Source organism: Liolophura sinensis, chromosome 1 (assembly GCF_032854445.1).
Source record: "Liolophura sinensis isolate JHLJ2023 chromosome 1, CUHK_Ljap_v2, whole genome shotgun sequence".
NCBI lineage: Eukaryota > Metazoa > Mollusca > Polyplacophora > Chitonida > Chitonidae > Liolophura > Liolophura sinensis.
The window spans coordinates 17,984,127-18,002,523 of record NC_088295.1 but is presented as its reverse complement, the minus strand read 5'-3'; the positions used below and the strand labels follow the sequence as shown (position 1 = coordinate 18,002,523).

At 38.2% G+C, this 18,397-nt stretch overlaps 1 protein-coding gene across 1 annotated transcript in view; it reads right to left on the bottom strand.

Moving 5' to 3' along the window:
• The window catches only part of LOC135481923 (pre-mRNA splicing regulator USH1G-like), a 28,127-nt gene continuing 9,730 nt past the window's right edge, over positions 1 to 18,397 (bottom strand). Inside the window, exon 2 of the mRNA XM_064761702.1 lies at positions 1 to 4,100. Within this exon, the coding sequence (XP_064617772.1) occupies positions 2,837 to 4,100 (1,264 nt within the window). The 3' untranslated portion in view covers positions 1 to 2,836. The remainder of the gene's footprint in view (positions 4,101 to 18,397) is intronic.

Sequence of the window (18,397 nt, the reverse complement as noted above, 5' to 3'; positions counted from 1 at the left end):
TTAATCACATTTTATTATTTATTCATGATACATGTAGAATGACAAGAAAAAGAAAATGGATTGCTGGATAAATATCAGCTGTACAATAATTGTAAAGGATTACAGTATCCATATAAAGTTGTATATGCAGTTAACCTGCTTAGTCTTTAGTCTAATTACTTATTTAAATAATAAATAAACACTCAATTCACACCACTTTTAAGCTTCTCAGTAAATATCTTAAAACAGAGATCCTTATAACTGTGATTGGCATAAGTTTGTTATAACACTATTAGTATACACTTTGTAGGCTGCTGAGACAAGCAAGTATAAAATATATCTTTCTAGTTGTCTTATTCATGCAACCTCACAATGGAAGACAACAAAGTTTTATTATCATCATCATCAACTGTTTTACTTCTTAAAAGCCTGCTGAATAAGGTCAAAATCATTAAAATTAATGTCTGAAAGAAAAATTTTTTGCACGTAGCATCATATGTATTCAATGTGTATTACAGAAAACAATATTGATCCTGAATTCTGCTTAGTATGTTCCCATCATTTACACATCACACACTGCAACATTGGCCACATTTCACAGGTATTAAGAATAGATATACTAATGATTTTATACAGCCCTAAAAACATTGAATGTAAGCGCAGAAGTGTTGGTCAAAACAAAGGTACCTGCACGAGACAGTACAGACAACAGCTATAGGTAACCTACCTACCTACCTACCTACCTACCTAAGCTGTAAAGAATACAAATATACACAGCAAATACATTTTTAAATTCTTTAAATAATTACAAAATATTCACAAAACCTGATTATATTTTCCACTGGGTACCCTTTAACAAACAAATTTAACATGAATGTATTATCCCTTTTAAACTTCAAAGGGGCCATTGATGTAACATCACACATTCTTGAGTTACTTTAATATCCAGTTTACTGCACTTCTGCAATATCAAGGTACATATACTTTTGATCTTAGTCTTACAGGACACACTAGCACACAACACTGGGCACTGGGGAGTGTGGGGACGGTGTGTGTGGGGGAGCTGGGACAATGCACCGAAATGAATTCATACTTATAAAAAATATTCTACCATGTTTTTAAATGTTTTCTTGTAAGCATTTTCAACATGTCACATGGAATTATGGCACAATTTACATTTACTTCTATTTTTATAAAACTTAGGCCATAATGCTGGATGATAAAATAAACAAATTTGTGAACAGATTTCTGGTAGGCCCTAAATGGACACAATGTACGTTGCCATAACTTAATATTAGGAATTCTTGAAATGCATATCTCAATTTATCTCAGTTAATATAAATTATGAATTTGCAGGTTTCTAACCTTAATCCGAGTGGACTGATGGGGTATTAAGTGGAATGTTTCAATATTAGTGCTAAGAAGTGTTTATAGAATATAAACTCCAAAAAGTTAGCACCAGTTGTTATCATACATATAGTTGATACAATCTGTTAATATACTGTAATTTCAGTTCTTAAGCCTACTCTAGTTTACATAGCAAAAGTTTTGATTAAACATGAATATCATTAAAACACGTCTTTCATGAACTTGTAAAATAATGTACAATCAAATACACACTTTGTTCAGTATGTTGAATATCTTCAAAAACACACAATGTAATCAAATTCTTTGAAGACCGATTATGAACCATGTGACTCGTGACTTATAAGACCTCGTATTCTAAACAATACAATTTCCCTTTTCCTTAACAAGAACCGGATTATGTATGCGGGCGCACCTCAGATTTTAATTCTGACTGTTGAATTAAACTTCCTTATAACATGATAACCTGGAATGACATGTCCCTGGTTACCATATCACTCAGACCAGGTAGTTCTACCACATGTCCGATATAGGTACGCAAACATTTTTTAACTGTCAAATGTCTGGGCTATTTGCCAGATTCATATAGTCACTGACTATTCTGTCTATTATGTACTAAATGCTAAGAAGCAAATCAACTCCAACAAATACCGTGTGTTTCCATTTCACTGCACTTGACGCACAGAACCAACCATCTTCTTCTTAATTGTTCACATAACAAAGTACAAGACAAACCAGAAAGACAAAGTCCACAGGCGAAACACAGGAACACTTATTTAAGGGAGACTACAGGCTCAGGACTGTGGAAAAGGATGTAAATATGGATGACGATATTCAAAGATTTAAAAACTAGGAATTCTGACATGTTATACAACAGAGCTATTCGTAAAACATAGTGAAGTTATGATAACAAGGTAAAGATTACCGCTGTAGCAATAGACAGGTGGGTTGTTCTGCTCAGTGACTGTTCCCGGAAAGTACTATAAAATGGCTGTGTGCAGGTAATTTTACATACAGATTACATTCTACAAGTTAGACATCAGTTCTTACCTGTTCAGATATATCTATGCCAGTAGATTTCTCCAAAAACATGTTTCTCTCAAACAGGTCATATCATTCAGCATAATTCCTTCAAATTTGGAAATCATCAGTGTTTCAGCTGCAATAAGTAAATGTAACCTCCTTTTCTGCTACTGAAGATGGGTTTTATTCACTACTGTAGTTTGTATGTACTGCATTTGACACAATTTAACGTCTTTTTTTGACATGTAGTCAAAATGATCAATGTTCTTTAAACGACTAGAAAAGAAAATACTGGGGATAAAAATTGAAGCTCTAGCTGTAAAATGAATAGAATCTGGGATTGTGACAAAGTCACATAGAGGCACATCACTTGATCAAGTTTATAGGTAAAGTAGTTTTGATTTAATACTGGAGAAATTGTCTCTTATTAACCCCATGGAATGATAGTAGATATGTAAAACAGGGCTTGTCATAGATGCGTGTCAAACACCACGCCAGGTTCCTCCGCTAAATCCTTCCTTCTCTGAAGAGCGTCTTTTATCTTTCGGCGTGGTCCCAATGGAAGTCCCATCTGGATCAGGTCCTCTTCAGAGAGCAACAATAAGGCGTCAAAATCAACCTTCTCCTTGGTGAAGGTTGGCAGAAACTCCGTAAGGTTGTGGGCTGCCAGGAACAGCTCAAGGGCAGAGAACTCTGTCTCCTCTTCCTCGTCATCATCCAGGGTCCCTAAATCTTCTTCGCTCCATGGAAGTTTCTCCAGGCGATGTGCCAGTGTGCCAACAGAGCCAATGCTGTCTGACTCTCCATTCACACCATGCCCGTTGTCTGCTGTTCCTTCATCCACTTCATCCTTGCCCTTCGCAGAATCGGCTGTCAGCTCCATCATGTGCGTCAAATTCATTGGTCTGTTAAGGAAGGTCAAATTACCAAATTTGGGTCGATTAAACAGGCCTGCTTCGCCATCATCATATTCATCACTAACAATTCCTGAATCTCCATTCAGTTTTCCCACATCAGATTCGCTATGTGTGTAGGAAAGATGACTCGTATTATCCCCGTTGTGGTCACCATTGTGGGTGTTTATCCTATTCTGACCTTTGACATACATGATTTGGTTATCCCTACGCAACCCTGGCATGGAGCGAACTGACTTCACACCTGACTGATCTCTGAAATCCTGGTCAGAGCCCTTCTTGTTTAACACCTTCTGCACTCCGCCCCTGCCTCGCTGTGTGCCCATGCCACCAAAATGTTCTGAATACATCCGAGGGCCGGATGATTTAACAGTGTCATGTTTCTTACCTCTAATTGTATTGAACAGTTTTTTCATACCAGTTGGTTTATTGACAGGCGTCACATTGCTATCCGTGATATCCACTATTTCTTTATCCAGAGCCAGTTTTCTCTCCTTCTCTAACCGCCTTTTTGACTCCTCCTGAAGACGGTTGTAACGCTTGATGTTCTTCTCCGCATCCTCCAATGCCCTTATTTTCCGCTTTTCCACAACCTTTTTGTGCTTCACTTCCTGTTCATTGGCAGAATCATCAAGAAACTTTATGATCTCTTCTCTGTCAGCCAATGCGGCTGCGTCCAGCGGTGTGTGGTGCCCATTATCACAGGCCCAGATGTTGGCCCCAAACGAGACCAGGTAGGACACACAGTTCAAGTGACCATGACGGGCAGCATGGTGGAGCGCTGTGTTCCCCAGGTAATCACAGACGTCAGGATTACCTCTGAAAACAACAAAGAGAATGAGATATAAATAAACCTATCATCTAGAGGTAGGTATAATTCTAACTAGCTTCAATATTCTCTGTGGCATGACTGTTTTTCATACTTAGCAGGCTTTTGGCATTGCATTACCATTCCATTAATATACATACACTGATGAAGTTATTGAAATACCGCATAAAATAACCTAAAATTCCATCTACACAGATTCATATTTAGAGGCAAATAAATGTCACAAAATCTTACTTCTGGTGCTGAAACTTACATTTACATCATCCTACCTTTTAAGCAAATCCTGTCACAACTTTCTAAGATCAACATGGCTCTCAGGTTCATGTGAAATGTGCAACTTAGTCAAGGGTGAACTCTTTAGTCAGTGGATTTGGTGAAAAATCAACTCCAAACATTTTGCAATAATTCTATTGTCATTCAAGAGGATCAGTACAGGCTCAATACAACCAAACTACAGGCTAACTGCAGCCAATCTACAGGCTAACCGCAGCCAATCTACATGCTCACTGCAGCCAAACTACAGGCTCATTACAACCAAACTACAGGCTCATTACAACCAAACTACAGGCTCATTACAACCAAACTACAGGCTCATTGCAACCAAACAGCAGGCTCATTACAACCAAACTACAGGCTAACTTCAGCTAAGCTATAAGCTCATTACAACCAAACTACAGGCTTTCAGCTAAATTATAGCCTCATTACAACCAAACTACAGGCTAACCCCTAAGATAGGTGGTATATCACCAGTATGCCCCAACAGAACATATAGACTGCGATGTAGTGCACAATGTACATGTATATGCAGGTAACTGGAATAAGCGGTTTCATGTATTACATTGATGGCTTTCACAAGTTTCCTCAATCTGTCAAGAAACACACCATAATTGTATTTTGGTCTTTCTGTGGCTGTTCAATTTCAATTTCAATTTACTGACTTTTATAACACACTTTTGTACTGATGATAAATGTTCAAATCTTATGTCAACTTATAAAGCAATCACAATATTAGAAAAATTGGACATAAAGAAACATGCTACTCAGTAAAAGTCATTTATGTGGCCAGGAATACATTTTGGTTTGGACCATGGGTGTGAATAGAGTGTTAGAATAGGAAATTTCACCAATCAGCTCCTGATTATATAGGTCTTTAAATAAATGCTGTACGTGCCATATAGAATGAGAAGGGAACTTTTTTTTGTGAACACACATTTCAGGGTGCACGTTTCCACTTAATGACTTACATATGCTTGGCCGCATATAATAAAGCTGCTGTCAGACATAAACCTTGTCATGCTGGCACCACAGATCTACATGCCATTGTTATAACAACTTTTTCTTGATGGAAAATCTATTTATCACGTTTATATTGATCTCTTTCTTTCAAATGAGCATAAAAAAGAAATAAAATGTCATCAAGTTATATTGTTGTGATCTAGCTATTATTAGTACAGAACCAGATTATTGGTTGGGTTTGTTACTGTCAAATGGATTTTTCTAGAGGCTGGTTTAACTAGTGCTGTATTGGGGAGCTATCGCAGGCTTACATTGACCAGATGTTCCAAGGCTTCACACAGTCATACCAGACATCCTTCACAATACAGGACTTTCACATCCACCATCATTTATGTTTTACAAGTAAAGAAACAGATGGACGAAATGTATTATCTTAACGATTTATTAAAGCTAAATAAATAAAAAAATAATACCTTATGCCTTGATTATCTTTCATCATCGGTTATAGAGCTAACGGTGGTCACACTGAAGAATAACTCTTGACACCTTATACAACCAGTTAACCAATTAACAGAACAATTATGCTCAATTAATACGCCAAGATAAATCATCGTGGTCAGCCTTATTCTTGATGAGCTTATTAATTAAGGTACAGTACCTGACTGATGGTTTAGCGAGTGTACATGTATTATCAAATTAGTACTGGCGCCGGGGAGAAAATTCAGGCATTGAGGCATGATCATTTAATCACTTAGATAATCATCTTAGTGCAGGAATAAACCTGCTTACAGCCGGATCTCTATAAATCACTATGTCACCTTTTAATTCTACATAGAACTTAACTATGCAATTTCCTAAATAGATCTGTATACCATGTCAGTTGATACTACCAGCATTTTATTTCATCATATTAGATGCATACTGTTTTAGTTTCATGTGGTACAGTGGTGACAGGTACTCATTTTTACACCTGGAAATCTGTAACCTGGCAACTATCAAAAATTCATCAACCCTAAGGGCAAGTTTCAGAGTTACTATGGCAACAGGTTGTCCTATTTTCCAGATATATACGACTCATTTCAAGGATGTTTGAATCCGTCACAAGCTGCAGGTAAATCGCAGGTGATACATCTGTGCAAGTATTTAAGTGGCAATATTTCACTAATGATATGGGTGACATGCAGGGTGATGTGTCATCAGGGTTTAGACTCCGGATATCACCGCTTCATTTTAGGATGGTACATACTCTAGAGTTACATTGTAAATGCAAACTTACAAATTGAAATCTACCTTTGTTACATTTTACATACATGGATGTATTGAGCACAGCTCTAGTTAATACCAGTATGTAAATTAACAGTAATATTTATGAGGTCATATATGTCATAAGATACCTAAGTGATAACATCTGACCAGTACACTTGTGCTTATGGAGACCATTCCCAAAAACCAGACAGTGTCATGCCAGAACAGCCCTTGTTTGCAGAGAAGGTGTAACGAGATATAAACATGAGAGACATTGTACCACATTTCAAAATTAGTGCTTCCTTTTCTAGCAGAAACTAACAAATGTTATGTCCATCCAAACTAGTCAGTATAAGTGTTGTTGGACATTAAACAAACCTAATAATTTGTTTGTTTGCTTTCTGGGGTGTGGCTTCACATTACACACTGGTGTCTCTTTATGCCGCCACGTCCCAGTGCTGACATGTTTACAGCGCTACCTAAGTGAAATATGGTCAATCCATCTGAGGCATCACCAATAAGTTTATAAAGGAAGTACAAATATTATCCAGCGATCACCATGGGACTTGAACATCGCGAGCTCCATTTATGAGGTCAATAATTAACCTACTGGCCATAGGAATGCGCAGATTCATCTATGAAGACAGAAAGCAGTTTTGTGCTATTGTCAGTGGTGATGTTGCTTATTCTCAGGTGATCATACGTGAAAAGGTCTACCAGCGTCCTGGGTGGTCATGGTTTCCCCCCGGTTTTGTCTGGTTTCCTTCTACTGTGAGGCTAGCTGCTGTCATGTAAGTGAAATACTCTTTAGTACAGCATAAAAACACCAATCAAATAAATCAATCAATATTTCCATGCAGGTGACAAGTAGAAGTGTTCAGATTAAACTGGCCTGAATAAGCAAATGTGTTCAACAGTAACATTAGAGTGTACACAGTAGTCAGCTTGCCACAGCCTCATGGGCTATCTGGTACAGTGATGAGACAACAGTGTCAAAGCAGAGGAGCATGTGCAAGCTAAATATTTAATATTTAACTCATTACATGATCTTTTCTGCTGGTCCCCAGGAGAAGCCTTCAACACAACCCATTAATCAATAGAAAGAATTGATCAACTATGATTCAAAGCAATTAACTGCTCGACATTTTTTTTGTACACTAGCAACTGGCTAATATGAAATGCTCAGACACAACTGGAGCACAATGATCACAATTAAGGCTTAACCTTAACACCTTCCACGTCTGTTTTAACACCCGCTATACAAATGTCTATTGTGCCTGCAGTTTAATAACAACAGCCCTTAATCATGAATTTATATGTACCTGAATAAATTGTAGCGTACATTCTCTCAAATACATATGTATGTCTCAGAATTATACAGAATAGCTGATAAAAACCTGCGATGACTCCATAGGCCTATAGAAAGTCTACAAATGCCACATTCTCTGTTACAGGCTGTAATACTGCAGGCTTGTACAATCAGCTCAGGGATTCAGCATGTGACAGCTATGGTTCACCACTTTCACCTAGCCTGACGTCACTCCTCAGTGCTTATTATCAACACACCTACACCTTTTGTTGGTGACCTACATTAATTTGAAAGGAATGTTTATAGGGTGTAAACACATTTTAATTTGAAAACAGAGGTTATATACTGTTTTCATTTGAATATATTCATCATTCATTGATACTTCCTACATCTACCAAATATAACATGTATTTACATATATACATTCCTATTCTTATTATATATGGGTAGACTTTATCTCATGAATATTCATTAAGGAGCCCAGAGGAGGGCTCTATGCACTTTTATCACATTCCATTGTTATTAACTTTTATCAACCCCATGAACAACTTCTTAGAGCAGCCAGTCACGTAATCTAAAATCAAACATCAGAGATTACCATAACTAAGCGGTCTTGAGTTAATCAGGCTTGTACTCACTATGACACCAATGTAAACAACTGTTATGTTTCCCTGCATTTAATAATCTGTCTATGACACCTGAAACAGGGCTATAGCTTAACCTTAAGTCTACTTGCTCTGCGCACTGGGTGATGTCATAAAATTATTTTTTATTAAACCCAAAATTTGAAATGTGGCTTAAATGCCTAATCCGGATACTTGGATTTGAAATTGTGAATGCCCAAAAAGTATTTAAAAAATTAAAACTGTAGTTTTCCTTCACAGAACAGATCCACTGATAAGTAAACTAATGTATAAGTACTGTTATGCATCATTTTCAAAACAATGTTTCAAATATTGTTTTCATGTCACTGTATGTTAAATGTGATCACAGCACTTTGAGTAATTCTAAACCTGTGACGGATAATAAATTGCAATTAACTTTATTGCATTTTTTTACCCAATTCTGTTTAATCCCTGGTGCTTGGGGGCGTGTAAATTGCTACTATTTATGTATGTACATGAACCATAATCATAAAACCCTAATCGTAAAACCCTAACTGAGGTAAAATGACAAAGAAGCTGAATTTCACCTGTCGGTTACGTGTCATCATTTGCCAGCTTTCACACTGACGTCACTACTGTGGTTCTACTCTCTATGCTGCAGATCTTTAACTATATCAAACACATACTGGTACCTAGCCCAACAGTTTCCCCAATATGAGCATTCCTCTACTAAATGATAAATTAGAACCAAGAAAATGTGAGTTATTTCCCTATTTACATATATACTCCGATACCTGTCACACACTGGATATAAATACTCCTATGATATATAACAAGTTGATATAAACGTGATGTCCATGTTTAAATCCAGATGATGCACTCAAATGAAAAAAAAACTCTCTTATCTAATTTTATTTCAGGTGCTTGCTATTCAACTTTTTATGTTTCATCTTCTCTTCATCGTTTTAAGTTTTATATAAGCTGCTATCTATAATGTTAAAATAATAAAATAAACTGGAATTTCTGGTTGTCAAACCTCAAAGTTTCTATGGCATGTTTTTCAGTTGACACCTGCCATTATGTTAATAACCATATTTATGGCAGTCCATAGGCAGCTGTTATCACTGATGCCCTTTCTAGGCATACAAGTCCTCACATGTCCCATATGTGGAAATCTCCTGTGCTATATCTTACATCCAGGTAATCCTATCATATTTATTGAGCTTCCATTTTAAACATTATGTATATGAGAGTTTATGTTACCGGGTGAGAGCTTCACACACACACAGCTTGTGCAGCTAAGCCCTGTCTGTGTTACTGCTGCTTCAAAAGCTGTTTGTTATGCACCATGTGCTGTTTGAATGGGACTCCGTTGAAGTAAGCCTTTACCCAGTCACACGTAAATCCAATCCCACGTCCTCCCTACTCGTGAGTGATCCCACACACTCTGACATCACTTGTCACAGCTAAATCTATCCTCAGCCTAGCTAAATCTATCCTCAGCCACAGCTAAATCTATCCTCAGCCACAACTAAGTATATCCTCAGTCACAGATAAGTCTGTCCATAGTCAGAGCAATGCCTGCCCCCAGTCACAGCAAAGCCTGTCCTCAGTCACAGTTAAGTCTGTTCTGAGTCACAGCAAAGCCTGTTCTGAGTCACAGTAAAGTCTGCTCTGAGTCACAGCTAAGTCTGCCCTCAGTCACAGCTGTCTGCCCTCAGTCACAGCTCTCTGTCCTCAGCAAAGTCTTGTCAGTGTCACAGCAAAGTCTGTTCTCAGTCACAGCTGTCTGCCCTTAGTCACAGCTAAGTCTGCCTGCTGTCACAGCTGTCTGCCCTCAGTCACAGCTCTCTGTCCTCAGTCACAGCAGAGTCTTACCAATGTCACAGCAAAGTCTGCCCTCAGTCACAGCTAAGTCTGCCTGCAGTCACAGCTGTCTGCCCTCAATCATAGCTCTCTGTCCTCCGCAGTCTTGTCAGTGTCACAGCAAAGTCTGTTATCAGTCACATTTAAGTTTGCCCTCAGTCACAGCTAAGTCTGCCCTCAGTCACAGCTCTCTGTCCTTAGTCACAGCTAAGTCTGCCCCCAGTCACAGCTCTCTGTCCTCAGTCACAGCAATGTCTTGCCAGTGTCACAGCAAAGTCTGTTCTCAGTCACAGCTAAGTCTGGCCTCAGTCACAGCTAAGTCTATCCAAGGTACATATTTATATACCTCCACTCTGTACCATGCACCTCACACACGTCCTGACTTAAGTCACAGCTGTACTGGACTAGAGTCTGGGAATTCATTCACAGCTACATGTAAGTCTATCAGTCATAGATGAGAGTGACCAAATTTCCTTACTGACATACACATAGAATGTCATGTTATTGTCACAAGTATAGGAAGTTAAGGCTCCGGCTTTATTGTACACAAATGCATGGGTTTGATTGTCATATTAAAAAGGCACCTTTTCACGCACAGGCAAAGAACATTTCATAACTCTAGGGCAATAAAACTGGAAGGGTAATAAACAAATACAATAGTATACTATTGAGCCAATGCTAATGAACTGATAGCAGTGTTCTCCTGTTTGACTCGAGTATGATGGTAATAAATGTTTAGGATGTGTGACATTCCCGAAACTCAGGGCAGATCAGGTCTACCCCATGCTGTGAATTAGGTGCTCATGGTTAAAGTTCACATACAGAGATCGGAGGCTTTTGAGGACCCACCTGTAAATAACTTTTGAAGACATGGCTGACAAATTTCACAACCCATTCAATCCAACTAATGTTTAGAAGATTTCCTGTTATTTACATGTAAATTTTGTCAGGCACCACTTTTAGAGTTTGTAACTGACAAGACGACAATTCTGCAGGCTTGCAGTCTATCCTCACATTGCACTAGTCATGTCAGTATATAAAGTAATTAAGAAATGATTTTTCTAACAGCAGTTTAACAGTCAGTAAGGCTGACAAGGTTATTATTTTATAAATAAAGTTACACACAGATTTGGATGAAATGACTTTTAGGCCAAGTGCGAATCAATTAAATTGTAGAGATCTTGATGATATGCAGCTGAATTCAGGAATTTCTTAACGTGATTCCTCACCACTGCACAAATGAAGAGTATATAATGTATAGTCCTTTCATCTGTACAAATGAAACGAAATTTGTACAGTATATTTAGCCATGGCAGAAGTATTGACAGTTATAGTGCCTCCAAATTTATTTGTTTGGTGTTTTATGCAGAACCAATCAAAAACATCTCATCAGTTAGATGATAACAGTCTAGTTTATTGTCAGATCAGCATGCAGAAAGCCTTGCCATATACCAGAAAAATCACAGGGGGAAAAGACTTGTGGATTGTGCATGATTATACAGGTATTTTATCTGCAATTATCAGCTTAATATGAGGCCAAATCAAGAGCAAAAGCTTACATGTGTTATGTAGAATATTAAGAAAGATGACATCATGTAAATTTGATGATCACGATTATCCTTCATCTCTTTATCAAGGTGTGGCTTGACTATCAAACAGACTCAGTGACAAATATAAAAGAAAAAGTCAATCAACATTCCGCTGTGTATAGCAGAGGTGCGTGCTAGACCTGTATCACATGACAAATCAATCATATAGCCCATGTGTACATGTGTACACTGAATTCAACCACAACAAAAAGAATCAGGCTGTGGTTGGAGACTGGGTAAGTTTAGGTAGTGGTTATAGAAAGTGGATACAAAGTCAGACTGTGGATAGAGTCTGCGTATATAAGGTCAAACTGTGGCTGGAGAATGAGTATACAAGATCAGGCTGTGGCTGGAGACTGAATATATAGGGTCAGACTGTGGCTGTAGACTGGATATATAGGGTCAGACTGTGTTTGGAGACCGGGTATATAAAGTCAGACTGTGACTGGAGATTGAGTATATACTGTCAGACTGTGGTTGTAGACTGGGTATATAAGGTCAAACTGTGGCTGGAGGCTGAGTATACAAGATCAGGATGTGGCTGGAGACTGGGTATATAAGGTCAGGCTGTGGCTGGAGACTGGGTATATAAGGTCAGACTGTAGCTGGAGATTGGGTATATAAGGTCAGACCAGAGGCTGGGTATATATGGTCAGACTGTGATGGGAGGCTGGGTGTATAAGGTCAGACTGGAGGCTGGGTATATAAGGTCAGACTGTGACTGGTGACTGGAGACTGGGTATATAAGGTCAGACTGGAGGCTGGGTATATAAGGTCAGACCGGAGGCTGGGTATATAAGGTCAGACTGTGACTGAAGACTGGGTATATGAGATCAGACTGTGGTTGAAGACTGGGTATTGAAGGCCACACTGTGGCTGGAGACGGGGTATATAAGGGCAGACTGTGACTGAAGACTGGGTATAAAAGGTCACACTGTGGCTGAAGACTGGGTATATAAAGTCAGAGTGTGGCTGGAGACTGAGTATATACTGTCTGTGGCTGAAGACTGGGTATATAAGGTCAGACTGTGGTTGTAGACTGGGTACATAAGGTCAGACTGTGACTGGAGACCTGGTATATAAGGTCAGTGACTGGAGACTGGGTATATAGGGTCAGACTGTGTTTGGAGACCGGGTATATAAAGTCAGACTGTGACTGGAGACTGGGTATATAAGGTCAGACTGTGACTGGAGACTGGGTATATAAGGTCAGACCGGAGGCTGGGTATATATGGTCAGACTGTGAATGGAAGCTGGGTAGATAAGCTCAGGCTGTAGCTGCAGACTGAGTAAATAAGGTCATGCTGTGGCTGGAGACTGGGTATATAAGGTCAGGCTATGGCTATATAGTCAGAAGTGGTCCGCACAGCCTGTAATCTTCAAACATTGGCAGTGCGTCAACAAATAGCCACAGAATGGCAAATACCACCAGTGGATTATTTGGCTCAAAAGCTAAAAACACTCCACATTATTTCCTTAATACCTGTATTAAACAAAAAGCTAATTTTGAAGATGTTCTGCTGTAACCTAAACAACCATATACATGTAGCAGGTGCCAACTTCACATGTAAACCAATGGCACAGAGACCAAGTCTGTGGTTGAAGTAATGACATCAGCTGTAAAAAGAAATGGCATAAACTGTATTGAGCCAAGGCCTTTGTGCAAAAAGTCAAAGGACAAAAGGCTAGGAGCCAATCAGTGTAAATATATACATTTGTATGTATATCAATTCCATCAATAACGTGGTCAGTAGGTTCATGAATGAATTAAGTGTTTTTCTCCAGCTTTTGTGTAATGTGTAAAAAATGGCACTGTATGCATGCCTATGGAATGATTTCATTGGCTTTATTTATACTGCTGTGGATAGGTGTGGGATAAAACACTGCAACAAAAGCATCTGAAATTCATGTTTCTTACAAATTCAAAACTATGGCAACATGGTTTGAACAAAGGATGATAATTTCACTAGTTTGAAATCTCACTAGCTTCTCCAGTCTGGCAAAATGTCAAAGAATTTACAGCAAAATTACATGTTTGAAACAAAACTTTTAAGCAACATGTACATTTTATCTTGTCAGAACTGAGGGAAAAACTTTGTCTTAATCATCCACAAATGGTGTATGTGCTCTAAAAGGAAAGCGCATCACAGACACAGAAAAACAAAGTATATGCCGTTCATTCCTCACAAGAAACTGTATGATTGTTCTTTTCTAAGCGAGCCACTGAGAAAATGTGAGCACTTCCTTCGGCTGGGGTATATCAAACAATCCCAACTGGGTTGGGAATCTTACAGCGTTGTAAGAAGAGAAATCAGCCATCTAAGATATGCCATGCATCACACACATCATGTAGTTCTTTTAACTGGGTAAATTTTGAGGTTAAATACTGGGCTCGTCAAGACACGATGCTCAGTCTGGATGCCGTTGTTGGGAAGACATTCCAGCAGAGGGCAGATTTATAAGAGAGTTCCCTAAAACAGCCACTCATCTACAGGGTAAGGGACAAACCAGCACAGAGAAACATTTCACAACATTTCAGTGTAAAAAAAAATATCCTTAGTCCAATCTGCTTCCTGATAACAATAGATCACCTTCAACATTTTCAAAACATTTTCACAAGAAAGACAATAATTACTTCAGACTCTTTGCACATGGTCTGAAATCTATTCAGCAAACATAATGATATAAATTCAGATTGATGCAGATTCATTCCAAATATCGTGTAACAACAAAAGAGGAAAATTTAACCCATTTTAGTTTCAAACTAGACAAGACTAAAAACAAGTGACTTTTGTCTTTCTTTTTCAACAAATGGTATACAAAAAAAAAATAGATCCAACATGTCCAACATTGTATTTAAAAGAATAAGTAATATATAAAGTATTACATATTTCACTAGGGGCCTCCCTGGCTCAGTTGCTTAGCATGCTAGCGCAGCGTAGTGACCCAGGAGCCTCTCACCAATGCAGTCACTATGAGTTCAAGTCCAGCTCATGCTGGCTTCTTCTCTGCGCGTAAGTGGGAAGGTCTGACAGCAACCTGCAGATGGTCGTGGGTTTCCCCCGGGCTCTGCCTGGTTTCCTCCCACCATAATGCTGGACGCTGTCATATAAGTGAAATATTCTTGAGTACGGCGTAAAACACCAATCAAATAAATAAATAAATAAAATATTTCACAAATCATTACACTGTAAACATAAGAGATTTATATATAGATTACAATGGATAAAAGACGTTAATTGCATAGGATTAAATATCATTACAATGTAACACTTTATAGAGGCGTACAAAGAAATGGTTCAACATTGAATTTGCACATAAAGTGTAACATTTCAGCCAAGTAAACTAGAGAAATTTTCAGGTAGTTTAGTTAATTAGCAGATTCTAAAAACCTGATATGTATTTTTTAAAGAAAGATATTTTTTCTTCAAATGAATAGGCAGTGCCAGATGATCTGATTTATTCTAACCTCAACCAGGTACTTGTAGGGAAATATAACAATACACAAAGCAGGAGTTTAGGTCACATATCATTGGTCACTACCTGGGCATATACATAAACACCTTGAATACCAATCTGACTGTTTGTAATACAACTATCATAATTATCATATCAAAGTGGTGATAGACCAAGCACCTGATCTGTGAATACATGCTTTGATATATATACACAGTTTCTATGTTTAAAAAAACCTGTTGACCAGTATGCATTAGGCACGATCATGAATAAACAGCTCTGTCTGGACAAATAAAGGCTTTATTCAGGTAAAAATCACATATGTGCCTGTGGACTACTTTCTCTGGTGTCTGGCAGGGGGATGAATGCTGTGCCTGTTTAGTCAGGTCTGTAGGCATCTCAAACCCACAGCTATGTGACCATATAGCTGAGCTAGACAGTTTTAATATATCAATTTATACAGAAACATTTACATTCTTTTAATTTCTCCAGCAAAACCTGAGCCATAACAAAGACATTTTCTCATAGCCCTGAATAATTTTGAATATTATTATTAACAAAGATAATACATTTTCTAAGACATCGAGGTTAAATCAATAATGATATCCTGAACAACATGAAAAAAAGCACACTAGTATGTTTCACAATGCTAAAATCGTATACCCAAAATGATTGAAACTACATTAAATCTTAAATTATGTTTAATTTCACATAGAGTTAATCTCGATTTACAATGTACAAACTAATGTTTTTTTGATGTACAGTATTTACAAAATATAAAATCCATTTAGGAAGTTCTATAAAACTGACCTAGAACTCAAAAAAATTACACTAACACCAATGGCAGAATAATTATGTGCTATTTGTTTTAGCTACTGTAAATAATTCGTCTGACCTGGGATGGATATATGCATTATGCTCAAACCAAATCTGACCTTCTAGCAAAAAAGACAGGTGCTAATCATAAAAGCAGATTTTCATGAATGTAAATGTACAGTCAAATGACACCAGTACGCCAATACTTAAAATAGTGCAACTGATTTAAAATGTATTTAAAAAAAAGGTATAAAAAGGGTTGTTTAGGTCAGTGACGTCCTTCATGGTTTGTGTACACCCACCCTGCTCATTATCCCTCCTTCACAAGATGACTTAATTAGATGTGTCTTAATTAGCCTACCAAAGAGACACCTGTAGTTCTTCAACATTTTAGTGTCTAATCCATTCAAATACTTTGATTTCAGGTAATAAAATATACAGTGACTACTATAGCTGATTTACATGTACTCTCATGTACAGAGATACAATTTAGGTTTGTGCAAATGTAACACACACCAAAGTTAACTGTCACCATAGAGAGCAGCCTCCATACATATGTCACTGGACAGATTCTAACTAATTTACCTTCTCTTATGATACAGAGGCCACTTTCAGAAAACTTTGTAAATCACCTTTTCATGTTTTGTTATACCCTAGGGCATACTCTGCAGATCCTGGGAGAGGAGTATAGCTAAGGGGCTAAATACAATGTACATGTATACACTGGTAATGATAAACCCATCGGGGCCTCCGTGGCTCAGTCCGTTAGCACGCTAGCGCAGCGTAATGACCCAGGAGCCTCTCACCAATGCGGTCCCTGTGAGTTCAAGTCCAGCTCATGCTGGCTTCCTCTCTGGCCGTAAGTGGGAAGGTCAAGCAGCAACCTGCGGATGGTCGTGGGTTTCCCCCGGGCTGTGCCCGGTTTCCACCCAGCATAATGCTGGCCGCCGTCGTATAAGTGAAATATTCTTGAGTACGGCGTAAAACACCAATCAAATAAATAAATAAATAAATTAACAAACCCATCCTAACCTCACACTCATTACACATGGGTTACGGTTGTATCCTACATTACCAGTCATCCTTCAGGGATGATCCTGCTATTATATAATTTATCTACTTATTTGTTAGGTGTTTTACACCATATTCAAGAATTTTTACTTATAGAACAGCAGCCAGCATTATGGTGGGAGGAAACCGGGGCTGTTATATAATAGGATGTTCACAGAATCAGACTGAGCTGTGAGTTAGGTAGGCCTACATGTATGTCCAGTTAGGAAGATGAAAACTTTCTCCCAGTAAATACCAAACTTCATTATAAAGCTGTATAAATAAAAACAACGGAAAGAATCATTAACCTTTAATAACCTTTGACCTCATATCATTTTTCATTTCTTGTTTTTCTTTGATAAGTATCCTGATGAAATCAAAATGTGGAGTTTGTTGTTGGTTACATGAAGTCTGGATTACTCCCATATTCTAGCTATTTCACTTGTAAATCATGTCAAGCAGGTTTCACAACCACTGAAGTCATAAACATACTGGATTTGGCTGAAATAATTTCATGTTGTTCATGATGTAAACATTACTGCTTTTTTTGGCCTGGTGACAAATTTGCCACTTACGGCAGTGACACCTGAACTAATCAAACTAATTAACCTGCGATACCTGACGGGGAGTCCTAATTTGTCATCCCTCACACCTGACAGTAAATCATTACAGCTGTTTACCCAAACATATCACGCCATTGTCGGCTGTTTCTGTCCAAGACTATGCACTCTATGAAAAGATCTGGGGAAAATGGCAGCCACAAGAAAATAGCCATAATGATTAGCTCACTACATTGTAGAACTATGGATTATTTCAGGTAATTTTCTTCACCACACATTGTCTTCTTTTCAGGGAAAATTACACTGGATAATGAAGACCAGTAATCTTCAGAACAAATACACTGCCACTGCCACTGCCAAGGTTGCTGCCTGTTTAAGGAAGATATCACAGCTTTAGACATAGGGATCAGGTTTACCTCCCCCTGATAATGACATGTCTCTTCCAGCCCTCACGTTTATATTGGAGAATTGATTTGTTGTATAAACCTGCAGTTATCCTCTAGGTTTTACCTGTCAAAATGCAAATGCTAATACAGAGCTTCATACAGCCAGGTG